Source organism: Paramormyrops kingsleyae, chromosome 22 (genome assembly GCF_048594095.1).
Source record: "Paramormyrops kingsleyae isolate MSU_618 chromosome 22, PKINGS_0.4, whole genome shotgun sequence".
Lineage (NCBI taxonomy): Eukaryota > Metazoa > Chordata > Actinopteri > Osteoglossiformes > Mormyridae > Paramormyrops > Paramormyrops kingsleyae.
This window is the reverse complement of record NC_132818.1, coordinates 4,846,086-4,863,543: the sequence shown is the minus strand read 5'-3', so window position 1 is coordinate 4,863,543 and position 17,458 is coordinate 4,846,086. Positions and strand designations below refer to the sequence as shown.

Below are 17,458 nucleotides of genomic sequence, written 5' to 3'. Positions count from 1 at the left end.
AGCGAAATGTATTGAAGGTATCCATGCGACAAATTTTAACATGGGAACCCCACCCCCCCCGCACCCCCATTTGGCAAGTTTTATGGAAATGATTTCAAATAGTGCATTGCTCAAATCACGTTGCTTTGTAAAATATGTGGTGTAATGCCTGGGCTGTATGAATGTATGAAAACTAGATACTGCTGAAATCCAACCTCAACCCAGCTGGCTTTTGCAGTCCTTGCAATGTGACGGTTGCAAATGCATGACATGCAAATTCTAAATTGGCATGCACATTTCGCTCTTAGATAAGATAAGAACTTTATTTATCCCAAGGGAAATTATTTTGTCTTAAACATGCTCAGTGCAGCAAGAGTAATAAAAATGACAGTAAAGAGCTTAAAAAGAACAGTAGTAATAGTGCAAACAGGATAACAAAATAAATCTAACAAATAACTATAACAGATATAATAAAATAACAGATAATTAGTGCAAGTGGTTATGAAAAGTGACTTAGTGTTTGTGCCATGAATAAAATTATAGCAGCTTGTGATGAGGGGATGAAAACAAACATTGAGTAGCATACCGGTGAGAAATGGTGAGAAATGGTGAAAAAGATCACCTACAGAAGGGGGATGAGTTATATCCTCCTGAGACCCAAGGAAAAAAGTGTGCTTCAGTTTTAGGTTAATTGTGATTTTGTGTGTCTTTGGAGGAAATAAGATATCTTTTTTCAAATTTATTTTTATTTTTAATTTCACAGCAATATGATATATGCAAAAACAAAATGTCCACTACAACGGACATAAATGAATGGGTGGGGTCTGAGGAGGATACACTTATTGCCACAAGTAGAAAGGATTTCCTGTAGCGTTCGGTTCTGCATCTGCAGGCAATGAGTCTTTTACTCTTGCTCCGATGATCCACCATGGGGTTGTCCATGATACTGAGAAGCTTTTTCAGCATTCTCCTCTCAGACACCTCTGCCAGGTTCTCCAGTCTGATACCCAGGACAGAACCAGCCTTTTTAATCAGCTTCTTCAGCCTGTTGGCATCAGCTGTCTTCACCGCACTGCCCCGGCACACAGCTGCAAATATCCTGTTAATTCCCCCATTGCATGATTCCCTTAATATGTTAAGGTGGATACCAGAAGGATTTTGATTTTATTTAGGTATATTTTGGGAAAGGTGGGTTGTACCTTTCTGTGGGCTCCTCCTCAGCTGCCTTCCTCCATTGTCTTTGATCTGAAATGTCAGAGAAGTATGTATGGACCAGTACTGTTTCATTGTCCATTTTCTCCCATATATATGTTGGATGCCAAAAATGCTATATCTGATCTGCAATGTTAATGTTATAAGATTTTGAAAACCGTTGTGGTAAACCTTAAGGTTGCGTGGTCATGAAGCAGAGGAAATGCTCTTTGTGTGGGGTGGGGATGTTGACCAAATTGCACAGAAACCAGGGACTGTGGTTCAGCGAAACGGCGTGACTGTGAGGGAAGTGATGATGGTGCCTATATAGCTCATTATGTCTGAACAACTGCCTGCAGGGAAACAGTCACTGACATTTTAATGCAACCATTTGTTTGTTTTCTTGTTGACATTCACAGCCTTTCACTGTTTTCCATACAGTGTTAGTCAGTGCTGCTAAGGATCATGATGACGTTTGAATGTTTTAGCTATCCCATGTGTCTGGGAGGTTTGTGTATGTGTGTGTGTGTGTGTGTGTGTGTGTGTGTGTGTGTGTGTGTGTGTGTGTGTGTGTGTGTGTGTGTGTGTGTGTGTGTGTGTGGGGGGGGGGGGGGGGTGTCGAGTCAGACCATCAGTGTTCTTTGAATAATTAATTTGATTGCAGCATAAACTGTATTCAGTGCATAGGACATGACTCCTGCCAAGTGGTCCTGACTCTTTATTTGATAGAGGCCTGGTGAGCAGGCCCGACTCGCTATTTGATAGAGGCCTGGTGAGCAGGCCCGACTCGCTATTTGATAGAGGCCTGGTGAGCAGGCCCGACTCGCTATTTGATAGAGGCCTGGTGAGCAGGCCCGACTCGCTATTTGATAGAGGCCTGGTGAGCAGGCCCGACTCGCTATTTGATAGAGGCCTGGTGAGCAGGCCCGACTCGCTATTTGATAGAGGCCTGGTGAGCAGGCCCGACTTGCTATTTGATACAGGCCCGGTGTGCGGCAGGCCCGACTTGCTATTTGATAGAGGCCTGGTGAGCAGGCCCGACTCGCTATTTGATAGAGGCCTGGTGAGCAGGCCCGACTTGCTATTTGATACAGGCCCGGTGTGCGGCAGGCCCGACTTGCTATTTGATAGAGGCCTGGTGAGCAGGCCCGACTTGCTATTTGATACAGGCCCGGTGTGCGGCAGGCCCGACTTGCTATTTGATAGAGGCCTGGTGAGCAGGCCCGACTCGCTATTTGATAGAGGACTGGTGAGCAGGCCCGACTTGCTATTTGATACAGGCCCGGTGTGCGGCAGGCCCGACTTGCTATTTGATAGAGGCCTGGTGAGCAGGCCCGACTTACCATTTGATACAGGCCCGATGTGCGGCAGGCCCGACTTGCTATTTGATAGAGGCCTGGTAAGCAGGCCCGACTTGCTATTTGATACAGGCCCGGTGAGCAGGCCCGATTCGTTATTTGATAGCTTTTTAGACTGTTGAGTGAATAGGGTTAGTGTGCAAGCCATTGACTGGTTAACAGGCCTTTCAGGGTATGTGGACACAGCAGCTAATCACCAGTAAGCTAAAAGAGAACAGGCACTTGTGCAGATGAAGCTGTTGCTCCTTCCTGCTTGCAGGCAGACTGCTCTTTCTCTCTTTGAATGCTCTGGTGTGCTCCAGCTATCTCACCAAGCCTGGGCCCTCTGTAAGCCAGGTCTGCTTCCTGCTGTGTTCCTCTAGGATGTTATGCTCACGGTCTGCCTTTCTTCTGCCCAGGCCCCTGTACGTGACTGTGGTGTACCAGGGGAAGACGTCTCACTGCATGAGAATCGGAGTGGCCGTACCTCTCCACAGCACTGTGTTCCACTTGCGAGAAGCTATCTCCGTGGAGACCAAGGTGCCCCCAGACCAGGTAGTTTGTCTGACTACTACAAGCTGGCACACCATAGCAGGTAGGGCTTAGATAAGCAGATCTATGGCCTAAGGATTGGCACAAGATACTTAATGTCAACAGCAACAGTTACTGTACATATCCGGGTATATGAATGCACAGGTGTGTGTCACTGTGGATAAGGGTTGGGTTGAGTTGGGTGTTTGAACCCCACCCTTCGTGTCGGCATGTGCTGCTTTTGTGTTCTCCTTCTGGGGACTCTGGTTTGCTCCTGCTGTCCAGAAACATGTGGTTTAGGCCACCTGGTATGTCCAGTAGGGGTCAGTGTGTGCCTCACTGGCCAGGGCACTGTGTCTCAGACACTTGCCGGCTCCAGTGCCACAGTCAGCACAGTGACGTCACCATTTTGCCCCTGAATAATGTCCTTAACCCTATTTGCTTTAGGGAATGTGCCATCTTGCTTTATCGATACTGTACGTTGATTCAGTTAACAGCATAAAAAACAAAAAAACTGCACATGTATCTCTCGTGCGTGCAGGCATTTGTCCTGTCCTACCTAGGGCAGGCTCCTCCCCAGCCCTGTCCTGTAGGTGGGCTCCCCCCCCAGCCCTGTCCTGTAGGTGGGCTCCCCCCCCAGCCCTGTCCTGTAGGTGGGCTCCCCCCCAGCCCTGTCCTGTAGGCGGGCAGTGGATGGATGGATGGTTCATTATTATTATACTTGTTGTTATTTAAGGCTAGAAAGGGCATTTTCATCACTTACATCATTCTGTTGATTTGGATAAAAGTTGGTTAAATACTCGAGCTTTTATTTGCACAGCAATCACACATTTTCTCAGGGGAATCTTCTCCTGGTTTCACTTGATGTTAAATGTAGTAAACTTTAGTGTAAACATTTGAACTTAAGTACAGGACCTGCTGCTCTTTTCGACCTGAATGTGCCCCCGATGACTCTGTGAGCAGAGACCTTTATCTGTGAGCTAGACCCCTTTTGGTCAGACGGGGGCCCTCGTGGCTGCGTGCCCAGGGGCATGAAGGGTCCCCTATTGTGTCCCTGCCGATGGTCAGCAGTCTCATTGTGCCGCGGCGTGACAATGGGTGACACTATCACCCCCACCCAGCTCCAAAAACCATCAGTATTCATATAACTGGGCTCTGGACAATGGTTTGATTTTGGTATTTATACTTTGTGTTTATTTCTTGTGGAAAAACCCACCTCTTGTACCGTTTCTCTACCGAACAGTGTGTGGGCAGAGTTGTTTCAGGCTGTTCTGATTTTATTTTATCTTTGTTACGCAGATCGTCTTGTGTGAAATGTATTATGACGGCTTCCAGCGCTCATTCTGTAACGACAATGAGGATCTTAATATCATTCAAGAAAGCGACTCGATCTTTGCATTTGAAACGCCGGAAACTTTCAGACCGGAAAATGCTTGGGCTCAAAGAGGTATTCGTTTGTCTACATGGGTTTTGTTTTTTTGTTTTGGCTCATTTGGTTTTTTGTTTTTTTTTTTGTAGTTATTTATTGATTCATCCATTAAATCATTACAAAGTTAGTTTTTTTTTTACTCTGGATATATAGTATTTAAGTAATTGTAAAATGTCATTTGTGTCATTGTAGAGTGAAATATTTTCAATTGTTACAAAAAATATTTTCTACCCTTGATAATTTTCTAAAAACTCATTCTGATAATTAATAATATAGCTTTACAGTCCTCTTGCTATTAGGCCTCTAGATTCTTGTACAGTTGATCACTGCCTTACAGTACCTCTATTGAAGTGTAATGATTCACAACATGAAACTTGAACATCTGCTTTATTTTAGGAAGCCTGCAGACAAACCTAAATCAGAACAACTTGAAGTATTCAGCAGAGAACAACAGGACGGCCTCGTTCATGCAGGGTGCGGTGTCACCCAATAAGAACTCTGACAAAATCATCTTGCTGGTGTGCAACAGGACCTGCACTGGCCACCAGGGCAGGAGGTACTGGGGAGGACTGGGCCGGCAGGCTTAGCCACCACTCAACCTGCACCCGCTCATCATTCTCTGGAATGTTAATCACTTACTATATTGTCCCTTCTAAAGGCCAGTCTTTATACCAAAACACTGAAGTCACTTAGATTTTTAGCAATGTTGACGTATTTCCTAAAATTTTGAATTTAGTGATTGTCATTGTCGACACACCACAGTGCACAACAACGAAATGTGTCCTCTACTTTTGTGACATAGCAGGGGGCAACTAATTCAGCACCCGGGGAGCAGTGCTTGGGGGTGGTACCTTGCTCAGGGTACCTCAGTGGTGCTTTGCTGGTCGGGGATTCGAACCTGCAATCTTTCAATTACGAGTGCGCTTCCCTAACCATTAAGCCACCACTGCCCAAAAAAGGCCTGTTATTGATCCTCTTTGTGGCCTTAAACTCTAAATGCATTATGGGAATATTGCAGGTTCTCTGTCACACCACTACAACACCGTACTGCAATTTCATGGGCCATTCCACATAGCTTAGGTCTGCTTTACAGCCAGTGGTCAGTAACGGTGCTTAAGGCCAGTTCTTGCTTCGCTTTTCTGCATGCTGTTATGGTTCATTCCCAGGGGTATTCAGTGGTCTGTCTGTGTGCATCCCAGATATTTTGTGCAGCAGATATTATGCGCGTCGGTGTGTGTCTACACTGCAGTGTACAGGATTTTCAAAAGCAGCACTAGTCTGGCCATTTAAAAATTTTGCAGATAAAGTTTGCCGAGCGGGATGGGAGGGGTCCCGGCTAATTTTGTTGCACTGATGAAATGCCATATTACCGCACTATAGCCCAAGCCGAGTAACAACACTAAAACTGATGCTGAAGGGTTTGCCCATTTCAGTACACTGTACACTGCTTCTATTTGTATTTCTGTTTGTTGCAATACATCTGCCCTCTGCTGGTCTGGAGGAATATCATTGCTGTACACATGCACTAACCGCGACAGTCTGCGTCAATGAACAAATGTAGCGGGTACACAAGAGTCTGCATATAAGCATGTGTGAACCATAATGGTGTAGGAAAAGTGAAGTACGAACTGGGCTTCCGGAATATCGCATTCATCTGTAGCCACTATACTCTGATGCACCTCTAGTCTTCCTCATTCCTCTAATAATTCCATAAAGGTGGCGTTAGTTTTTTAACAACGGAGGTTGTGTCCTCTGCCACTCTGGACGGACGGCCAGGCCACCGGAGTGCTGAGCGCCCCCTGCTTCCTCCGCAGGTTTGGCCACCCGTTTGTGCTGCACCTGGAGCGTACAGTGTCCTGGGAGGGGTTCCAGAAGGAGATCCTGGAGAAAATGAAGCACCTGTTGAGACCAGGGGTCGGTGCAAAGGTGAGCAGGGGGACATATCACAGCTCATCCATTCATCCATCCATTCTGTAAATGCTTGTCCTGGTCGGGGTCACGGGCACCTTGGAGCTGAGCACCCAGAACGGAAGGTCAGCAGGGATCCCGCAGGGTCATAAAAAGTCTTAAAAAGTCTAAAATTCAGAAAGTTAAATTTAAGGCCTTAAAATGTCTTAAAAATGCCCAGATTTTCATCCTAGGTCTTAAATTTAATTTACCCAAGTCTTAAAATTCTTACTTCCTTTCTACTTTTACAGAGCTTTTCATGGAGTTACCTTGTGAATGTCTTAGTTTCCAGCATATAGTTTTTAGTTGTTCGTGTGGTCTTGAGGAGAACGTTTCTCGGTCTCCTTATGGTAAAGCAAGGCAAGTTTTTATTATCATACACGGGTTATTTTTACGGAGCCCCTAAGGGGACAAAGGAGGAGGGGAAAAAAACGGCAGAAGAAAAAAAAAAAAAGTTATGTTTTGCGTTATAACCCAAAACCTTTGTGTTATAACCCAAAACTTTTCTGTAGTAATGCAACAATAAAATCAGGTGACTAGCGTACTTATGGTCATTCAAGTGCAACTTCCAAAGCCGCATGTGGTTGATCCCCGCTGCGCTTATTAATCTAATTTAACGGTTAAAAAAACTTTAGAGTTAAGTGTGGTAAGATTTGATTGTTTAATTCATAATTAGTAATTTGTAAAGTAAGCCTTGGTAAAGTTTCAGTAACATTGCTAATTAATGCTAATCTGTTGAGGTTGATTTAACCCTAAAGAATTGTTCGTTTTTTGTTGTTGTTTCATGTTTATAATAAATTCTTAAATATAACTTAATGAAACCTGCAAGAACCCTGGTCAGTCTCAGTCCCAGGACAGACACACAGACAGAAAGAGAGAGATACACACACACACACACACACACACACACACACACACACACACACACACACACACACACACACACACACACACACTATGGGAAAAATCTTAATCCCAACTATGAGGACCCTAACCCTAACCCAGCCCTAACCTTAACCATAAGTAACCAAACAAAACACAAGATGTTTGGCATTTTTAGTTTTATGATTGCAGCCAGGTATTTTTTAAATTGAGCTTCCCCTTGTGGGGACCAAAAAGGTGGTCCCCACAACATCAAAATAACAGGTTTTTGTCTCATTTTGGGGAAATTTGGCACCTACAATGTAATGTATACATAACCCACAGACCACTACATGAGCCATTTAAACCGCTGTTAGCCGCTATGCTGTCCGTGGGATAATGTTTCTCACTTGGAGGTGTAGTGCTGCAGTGTGGAGAATCTGGGTGGCACTGCGACCATGTCACTGCACGTCGATGTCGTGTTAATGCAGCTGCAGTACTGATGGGTCGCTTGTGACAGTTCAGGACTCGAATGGTGGAGGAATGGCGCTGGACGCCCATGCCGATTCTCCCTTGTCTGCAGGTGGGCCTCTTCAGCTTGCGTGTGGTGGGGGTGGTGGGAATCACCTACCTCCTTCCCCAGGAGGAGCAGCCGTTGAGTCACCCCACCGTGGAGAGGTACTGTAAGCTCCCTCCTTCAGATCCATGTCCCGAGTCTTTCCTTTCCAGAGGTGCTGTGCTTCATCTTCCCGTGTCCTTTGCCCCCAAAAAAATATTCAAGATTTGTTGCAGTTTCCTTGTGTTCTGCACAGTTGAGTTCAGCTAAATTATGCAAACAATCATTCTTGACTTGTGACACATCACCCCAAGGTGAAATCACTGCAAGTTGCCATTAACTCTAGTTGCTAACTGTGAAAAAAAGCAAAAAAGAAGAATGCAGCCTAAATCTTTAAATGTTTTTGCAAAATGTCAGTTTAAAGCTCTACCAGCTACAAACCTTAATGAATCCAGTGTGACTTATGCCTGATCCTGATGTCACAGCTCGTGTGACAAGGGCCGAGATAAATACAAACCGAAGCTGGGAGGGTTTAAGGCTTCTCTGTCCTTCCCGGGCTTTTGGCAGTGATAAGTCTCCTAACCTAATGGAGTCCTTAAGGCGTCTGTTGTTATATCATTTACTGCTATGAGTTTTATTGTTGTTCAGTGTTCTGGGTAATTTTTAGGCACCTATTTCCTGTGCGAACGGACTCCTGGTTTAAATGGGACGGCCGTGTTCGTTTTCACTCACTTTGTGTAAGCAGAAATTGTCACCAAGGGTTATTTATTTAAATCATTATCCCACATGAGGTGACCGGAATAGCTGCTCGATTTGGCTATTTTATCTGCTTCTCCTGATTGAGCTTTGAACCTGCAGTAGAGCCCCTGTCCTAGCCTGTCCTCGGTGTCCCCCTGTCCTAGCCTGTCCTCGGTGTCCCCCTGTCCTAGCCTGTCCTCGGTGTCCCTTGTCCAAATGCTGGATATGGGTGGTCCTTTGTAAGGCAACCTTTATGAAAGAATTCAAAGCAGTATGCATAGATGAACTGCTGTCGATGTGCTTCACAAGCTGCTTGAAGATTTAATGTCACGTTAACATAGATTTTTTGGCACTGGGCCTTCTTTAGCTCTTGTTTCTTCTTTGGGAATGTTGTTTCCAAGCTGTTGTGACCAGCCATGGTCTATGAAGTGTAAATGGCTTTTAGTCATTAGTTGGGGTCTCAAGGCATATTTGCGCACTGCTCAGTTCCTTCTGGGGTCTCTGGGCATGTTTGTACACTCTTCAGTTCCTGCTGTTCCTGCTCCTCTTGCCTCTGCAGGGCCTACAAGGCCTGTGGGCTTGGCGGACCCGCCCATGTCAAGGTCGTGGTTGAATGGGACAAGGACACCAGGGATTAGTAAGTAGCTGAAAATACCATAAATGACCCTCAGTTAAAAGCCCATGACCCTGTACTGGAGATAAGCATTTGGAAGATGGATTTTGCATTTTGGGTATGGATCTTCTGGTGTATTCTTCTTGACATCATTCAAATGCAAACCCTAGATTTATTGACTAATTAATGGCTTTATATTTATATGTGTTTACAGTGGCTATGTCTCCTTAAAGTTTTACAGGTATAATTATTATTTATTATACCTGTAAAAAATAATTTAATTGTAAACCATGTGGTATAATGGTTAGGGGTCAGGACAGTGTTATAATTCTCACATGACTCAAACTCACTAGTTACCCTGAATTGCTTCTATAAATAAAAAGCAAATAAATAGATGCAGGTGTATAAGGAATGTGTACGATAAGCTAGCTGCTTAAAAGTAGTCTTTGATTTATTTCTGCCTTGCCGTGACTCCGTGTGCTCACACAGTCTGTTCGGGAGCCTGGAGGAGGAGTACATCCCGGACGCGGAGAGCGTGCGGCTGCACCGCGAGCTACACAGCCAGCCCCAGGCTTGCAGCCTGGCACAGTGCCTCCAGCTCTACACTAAGGAAGAGCAGGTCAGGCCGGGGGGGATGGGGGGGCAGAGTCGCTTTTCTCTTCATCATCTTTGTCTTTGCAGTTATGTCCTTTGATTTCATGCTTATGCAACACACACACACACTTAAAAGGTCTTAAAAAGGTCTTAAATTTAACTTACTGAAACCTGCAAGAACCCTGGTCAGTCTCAGTCCCAGGACAGACACACAGACAGACAGAGAGAGAGAGAGACACACACACACACACACACACTTATATCTTTGTGGGGACTTCCCATTCATTTCTATGGGGAAAACTCTAATCCCAACATGACGACCTTAACTCCTACCCAGTCCTAACCTTAACCATAAGTAACCAAACTAAAGACTTTTGGCATTTTTACTTTTTTTATTGCATTCAAAGATCTTTGTGGGGACCTGAAAAATGCCCCCCACACCGTCAAAATAACAGTGTAAAGGTATACCAAATCAATTAAAAATATTTTTTTTTTTGATAAGCAAACACCAACTCTGGCATACGACAACAATCCCAGACCACTATATTTTATAACTGTACACGTTTATATATTTATAACATTTGTAACAGAGAAGGGCTGACCATCAAGTGGGAAAAACTCTGTCATTTTCTGAGTAATGTCTTTTCATTTCACCCAGTCTGCACTGAATTTTCTTTTGCTGTCAAACATTTGTGTTACCGATGGACTGGCGCTGTTCAGCAGCACTGCAACCTTTTTTATTGGGACAGATTTGTTAGTCAGAAACTCTCCACTGTCTCGCCTTAAGGTGACCAATCAGATTTTTTAGTGTTTAAATTTTAATTAGTCTAGATCCTTCTTGTGAAATTTTAGCAATGTTTGCAAAATACATACCTAATGTTGTTTTTGCCAAAGTTATAATAATCCCAACCCAGCAGACATTTTTCAAGGAAATTATTGCAGGTAAATATCGGGTTGTTTTTAACCATCGGCCAATGGCCGGTTGTTGCGGTATCGGCTGATACCGATAGTTGGCCGATGCGATCGGTGCATCTCTAGATGTAACGGCATAAAATTCATGGTTCAGTACAAGCTACGGTTTTGGGTTAGTGGTTTGAAGCGGTACAGTAGGGAAAACGGAATTTATTTTGTAAACATTTATTGAACCTGCAAACAGAAACACATTTAGGAACAGCTGTAAACCAAGGCAATTGTAAACCATGTAAATGAACAAATATAATAACATCATAACCATTATAAGGAACCAAATACTGCATAAATCTGTTCCAAACTACCGAATACAGTTGCATATCTGTAGCAATAAATGTGACCCGTAATTATTATTTACTGACAAAAGCCCTTAAATGCTACTGGAGACCTAAGTCAGCACATCTGTCTACAACAAGACCTAACCGATACTTATATGTGTATTTTAAACATATAAATGTAAAATAAATTCATCAAAAATATAACAATCATAATGAACGAAATCCTGTGTTCTATGAGTATGATCACATATCTCTAGTGACAAACGTAGTTATTTTTTAATCCATCTGAATTTCCTTCACCTTAGATGCTACGAGGAGATTAACTTGCTGATGCAGTTTCTGGCTTGTTGAGTTGTACTCATTATCGGATGCCGTCTTCTCATATGAGTTAGCATGTTGGATGTGTTTCCAGTAACGTATATGAGTTTGGTGTAACAGAGATGACAGACAATCTTAGTCTTACCAACTGCTCTCTCCATTTATGGTGTAATAAATGTTCTTAAACTGCTAACCAAAGGTGGATAGTTCAAGTCCAGATTTGTTTCAATCACCTAGTTGAGTACTCTGTGACTGACTGTTTATACTCAACCGGTTAACTGAAACAAAATCTTTTACTATCTGGACCTCCAATGACTGACTCTGTCCAGCATTAGCTGTTGCCAACTCACAGCCCCAATTAGCATAATGTTTTCGCCGTTGAACATCCGCTTTTGAATTCATGTTATGGTGCACAAGGGGAACATTCACATAACTCCTTCCTCTGTAGCTTTTCATCATGCTGTTTTTAGTTGTTCATTTATCTATGTCCTATAAATCCTCTTTGTTAATGCATTTGAGTAACTCGCTCATTCCTGTATTTCTATCTTAAGCGATTCCCCCATTAACTCAGTTTCACACACATTGTTTTTTTCTGAATCAAGTTAATTCCTGTTAAATAAGACTAACACTCTTCCCGAGGTTATTCTCTCATTAGGACACTTCAAAACTCTCAACTTGTGTAAGGGTCTGGTTCTGTGCTGTGGGATGCCCGATGGCCAGATCGGGCCAGATAAACATCCCCAGGCTTCTATGTCTGAGTTTTGCCACAGAGACCATGAGCACTGGTGTGCATGTCGCTTTAGCGTTGATGCTGAGGATCATCCTTTGTGCTCCAGCTGGCCCCAGATGATGCCTGGCGCTGTCCCCACTGCAAGCAACTGCAACAGGGGCGTATCAAGCTCAGTCTCTGGACCCTGCCGGATGTCCTCATCCTGCACCTCAAGAGGTTCAGACAGGTACCAAGCCAGCAGAGCAAACACTACATGTTTTCCCTTGGGGTTTAACTCTCTGGGGTCGAGTATGTCGTCGACGACATCGCGTACTTTTCGCGTCTATTTCAGTTTATATCTCGCTGAAATCTTAATGTACAATCATGAAAAAAACGCTGGCCAAATCCGTAATCTGTCTTCTTTTCAAAACGTCCATTGTCGGAAGTATTAAAGTTTTTTTAATTAGGTTAAATCGGCAAAAAAGTAAACCATGTCATCTTACTTTGTTTTACCTGCATCGGGGGCGTGTAGTACCGCTCTCACCCGAAGATCGCTATTCACATTCTAAATAGCCGCATTAGCGCGTATTCAAATCGCATTCGCATGGTAATTTGATTAACAGCGCAACGGTGAAACGCGATCCAGATACATCCCCTTCAGCGCCATAAAAGGGGGTTGGGGACGTGGCCAGGTGACAATGGCTCATTCATACACATGAAAGTTGCTACATATTCAATGAAAGGAGCCAGAAATAGTTACATGAGTTAGGTTTTTCTTATTTATTTATCCAAATGAATGTTGCATCTACACCATTTAGTCATCTTCATGTAGCCAAGACTTTGGTGATCAGATATCTGGGATCAAAACAAACTGCCAGCATTGCTTACTATGTACTTTTATAATGTTTCTGCAAGTGTTCCAAACTGCATTTTGCAATGTCTATACTTTGATGTCAAATTTCAAACTTAACAAAAATCTGACATATTTACAATATATATTAAAATAAAGATGAGTGTAATGGCAAAACAAATATATAAGAAATAATTTATTTGCCATGAATTAAATTTATATTTGAAGAAATGTGTGATCATGCCCCAGTCAGTGAAAGTGTGTTTCCTACCCCTAGGCCCCAGAGGGTTAAGCTTCGGCTGACAGTCGTTTCTGTTTTAGCGGTAACTTTAATGGTTAAGTGGAGCCCAGCTCTGTTCGACTCTGCATGACCATCGGTCTGGCGTGGAGAGTCACAGTCTCACTGCAGGCTTTGTGCCTTGGCTCGACAGGAGGCAGACAGGAGAGTGAAGATCCAGAATGTGGTGAGGTTCCCCCTAGTGGGGATGGACATGGCGCCCCACATGGTGAAAAGGAGCCAGAGCAGCTGGAGCCTTCCATCGCATTGGTCACCATGGAGACGACCTTACGGGCTTGGCCGCGACCCCCACGACTACCTGTACGACCTGTACGCCGTGTGCAACCATCACGGCTCCATGCACGGGGGACATTACACAGGTGAGGCTGTGCAGTGGACATTCTCACATGGTCTAGTTGGCTTGCCAGTGGCACATCCTGCAGCCCTCATGACCCGTTGGTCTCCTCAGCTTACTGTAAAAACTCCGTCGATGGACAGTGGTACTGCTTCGATGACAGTGACGTCCAGCCCATAGCGGAGGAACAAGTTTGCAAGCAGACAGCGTATATCCTTTTCTATCAACGGAGAACTGCCATTCCTTCTTGGTCGGCTAACAGCTCTGTTGCAGGTGATTGTGTTTTTTTTTCTTGTTTCTGCTCATGGGATTCCTTCAGACGCCGCATGGCCCAGTTCCCGTTAAGTGCTTCTGCAGTGACCGTGTTGTGATGATCCTTCCAGGTTCCACCAGCTCCTCGCTATGCGAGCACTGGGTCAACCGGCTCCCGGGTAGCCGGCAGGCCAGTGTGGCTTCCGGCGCCTCGTCCAGACGCACCTCCCTGGCCTCGCTGGCGGAGTCTGGGGATTTCCCCGGGGAGCGCAGTGAGGATGACGGTTAGTGCCACATGCTTACCTTCCACTGCGTGCATCTCTGAGCTCGGAGTATTTTACCCTCTTGTCTGTATGGCACCTGTGTAATTTTGTAATGACTTTCATAATTTTCTAACCTCCCTGACTACTTTATTGGTTTACTTTGCGTTTGTTTTATTTTTTCTTATGCCTGGCAATTGATTAACGAAGGATCTTGACTGATTGAACTGTTTGTCATTTTGTATCTGTGCATCAGCTTAACCACTTGTCTTTCCCATAAGGAGGATTCTCTATCCGGCCTTTCGTGAGGAGCGTTCAGCGGCAGAGTCTGTCTTCAAGATCATCCTTAGCCAGCCCCCTGGCTCTTAATGAGAATGGGATCAAGCCCTCGTGGTCCCTCTCAGCCAAACTCCACCTGAGGTCCAACTCTCCATCACGCTTTTCCTTAGACTCCTTTTCCTCATCCTTAGAGAGGATAGGAGAGACTTGCGACGACAAAGTGTCAACGTCCTGTTTCGGCAGCTACAGCAGGCATGAGCGGCAGGCGAATAAGGCTCCCCTGGCAAAGATGGAGGGCATCACCAGCGACGAGGGCAACGGTACGGAGTTTGTAGACGAGACCTACTGCAGGGCTCCCATTCAGCCAGACAAGAAGAGCTTCAAGGCCGACCAGGTTGACAACAGCAACCAGCTTCCAGGTGTGGAGCAGAAAAAAAGTGGGCAAGGAAACCCCACCAAGGAGCAGAAGCGAAGGAGCATTTCTGGAGGGTCAGGCCCAAAATCGGAGAGCTCAGGCACCAAGAGGAGCTCTGCTAAGATTGCGTCGGACATGGAGAAGATCTCCAAGAAGCGCCTGGGCGGCATCTCTGCTTCTAAGTCCCCCTCTTCCCCGGTCTCATTCAGCCCCCGATCTAAGAGCTCCACTAAAGTGTCTAACCTGAAGGACAAGACTGACTCTGCAAAGATCACGAGGTCCCCATCCACTGGGACACCTTCTAAGAAGGTATCTGCCAAGGGTCAGGAAACACCACAACCAGGGGCCACCCAACAGAAGCAGCGTATCTCATCCATGCCCAAATCTTCCGTGTCTGCCTCACCCCCTGTTAGGAAAACCCTGTCCGGGACCGAGAGGATTTTGGCGACTGGTCGGAGCAAACTGGAGAAGAGTGCCAGTCAGGACTCCCCCCGGACCAGCCCTTTGGTAGACAAGGCCAAACCAAGCCCTGTGGCCCGGGCCTCACTGCCCCGAGGGGCCGACGGCAGCCGTCTGGATAAGCGACTGCGAAGCTCCAGCAGCAGCTCCTCCGTCACCAGCCTCCGGTCACCAAGCGTCTCCTCTAGGGAACTCCACAGGAACAACAAATCTGAGGACAAGGGATTATCCTTTTTTAAGTCTTCGCTGCGACAAAAGGAGACGCGCAGGTCCGCAGACTTGGGCAAGACTGGCATGTTTGCTAAGAAGGCTTCTGAGGGGGCCGCTAAGGGGGGCGCTAAGGGGGGCGCCCTGGCCAACGGCTCGCTAGGGACCAGCGACAGCTCCAGTAAGCCGCCTCTAAAGGCGCCCCCAGGTTCCCAGGCATTCAAAGGTTCGGACAAGGAGAGGTCTCCCAAGACCTCAACCCCCGTCAAACGCTCGGCTTTATCTCAGTGCAAATCGAAGTCTTCCACCCCTGAGATGGGACAGCAGTCTCCCGCAAATGGGAATAAGCTACTTGAAAAGACTGCTTCCTCTAGAAAGCTTTCTTCCGGCATGCAATCGTCTGCAAGACTAACACAGAAGCCTCAGTGATCTATGAATAGTGATTTTAGTTTTCCTGCAATGCAGCTATTTTTATGTGCCTAATTATAAATATATGTATAATATATACAATTACAATATAAGAATATATAGTCTATATTTTTCTTTTCTTAAAGAGAACTCAATTCTGTAGATTATGAAAGCGCCTTTATATCCTACCATCAAGCCAAATAATTGCCAAAATAATTGGCAAAATCTGGTACAAAGTCCGCTACTGTGCACAATCAAATATTTCACTCATGAATGTTTGCTTTTCTTTGTGTGTGTATGTGCTTGTTTTATTATTATTATTTTGCCGAAACAGTGGAAATACAGACTTCAATGTTGATTGCAATGCTACTTAAGTTTTCCATGCTCTTTCATGCTTTGAAACGTCTGAGGTCACTTTAATATTGGTTTGCAGGACAAAGATCACCTTCACATGGGTTAAAAAAAAAAAAATGTTCTGACTTAGTGGTAATTAAGAGGCAATGTCTCACAGTAAATGTCTTTGTATAGTCCTTCACCAACACACTAAGTATATACAATATTCCCAACAGTACAGGGTTGTTCAACATGAATAACATAGGTAGTTTTAAAAAGTTTTAAATATTTATTATTATTTTTTTAAAGTGCTCTTGGCTGGAGTTTCACTGGTTTGTGTGAATTGGTAGATGGTGCTGGGATTGGGACACTAACCTCCATGTCCACACCTAGCATTTATTCTGTTAGTCTTTGACTTTGTCACATGGTTTGTTGCCTTTGCGATCGTAAGAAAACCACCTGCAGATGACACGCTGTAATTGAGTCATTTAGCTGCATTAATCCAAATGCGTCCTATAAAAGTCTGATATAGGTCCATCCTGAATGTTCTGTTAGCCAGATGCATTTTAGCGGCGCCGCTTTTTCCCTTCTGGGACATGATGTCATCCCAGTAAGACGAGTGCTGGAGTAAAGAGCGAGCTTCCAGATTGAAATGTTGCTGTGTCTGTCACTCTTTACGTTTGGCATAAGGAATTTAACCTGCTGTTTCCACCTGCTGACGAAATCTGTTTATATAAACAGATGTTGCATGCTGCTGGCATAAAGGCCACTAATGATTTCAGGTGCTGAGCATGTTTTTTGAAACTGCACACATCCCTGTGCTTCTGGTCCTCGTGCCTGGCTCTATACACCCTTCTCCATCTCTGTGCGTCTGGTCCTCGTGCCCGGCTCTATACACCCTTCTCCATCTCTGTACGTCTGGTCCTCGTGCCCGGCTCTATACACCCTTCTCCATCTCTGTGCGTCTGGTCCTCGTGCCAGGCTCTATACACCCTTCTCCGTCTCTGTGCGTCTGGTCCTCGTGCCCGGCTCTATACACCCTTCTCCGTCTCTGTGCGCCTGGTCCTCGTGCCCGGCTCTATACACCCTTCTCCATCTCTGTGCGTCTGGTCCTCGTGCCCGGCTCTATACACCCTTCTCCATCTTTGTGCATCTGGTCCTCGTGCCCGGCTCTATACACCCTTCTCCATCACTGTGCGTCTGGTCCTCGTGCCCGGCTCTATACACCCTTCTCCGTCTCTGTGCGTCTGGTCCTCGTGCCCGGCTCTATGCACCCTTCTCCATCTCTGTGCGTCTGGTCCTCGTGCCCGGCT

General features: G+C 45.2%; 1 protein-coding gene across 1 annotated transcript in view; it reads left to right on the top strand.

Annotated features, from left to right (window-relative positions):
• Positions 1-17,199, top strand: part of usp31 (ubiquitin specific peptidase 31) — a 35,192-nt gene extending 17,993 nt beyond the window's left edge. Inside the window, exons 5-16 of the mRNA XM_023816541.2 lie at positions 2,927-3,062; positions 4,338-4,485; positions 4,864-5,023; positions 6,282-6,393; positions 7,859-7,953; positions 9,129-9,206; positions 9,672-9,801; positions 12,178-12,297; positions 13,332-13,557; positions 13,647-13,805; positions 13,916-14,068; positions 14,326-17,199. Coding sequence (XP_023672309.1) covers positions 2,927-3,062; positions 4,338-4,485; positions 4,864-5,023; positions 6,282-6,393; positions 7,859-7,953; positions 9,129-9,206; positions 9,672-9,801; positions 12,178-12,297; positions 13,332-13,557; positions 13,647-13,805; positions 13,916-14,068; positions 14,326-15,833 — 3,025 coding nt within the window. The 3' untranslated portion in view covers positions 15,834-17,199. The remainder of the gene's footprint in view (positions 1-2,926; positions 3,063-4,337; positions 4,486-4,863; positions 5,024-6,281; positions 6,394-7,858; positions 7,954-9,128; positions 9,207-9,671; positions 9,802-12,177; positions 12,298-13,331; positions 13,558-13,646; positions 13,806-13,915; positions 14,069-14,325) is intronic.
• Positions 17,200-17,458: the final 259 nt, after the last annotated feature.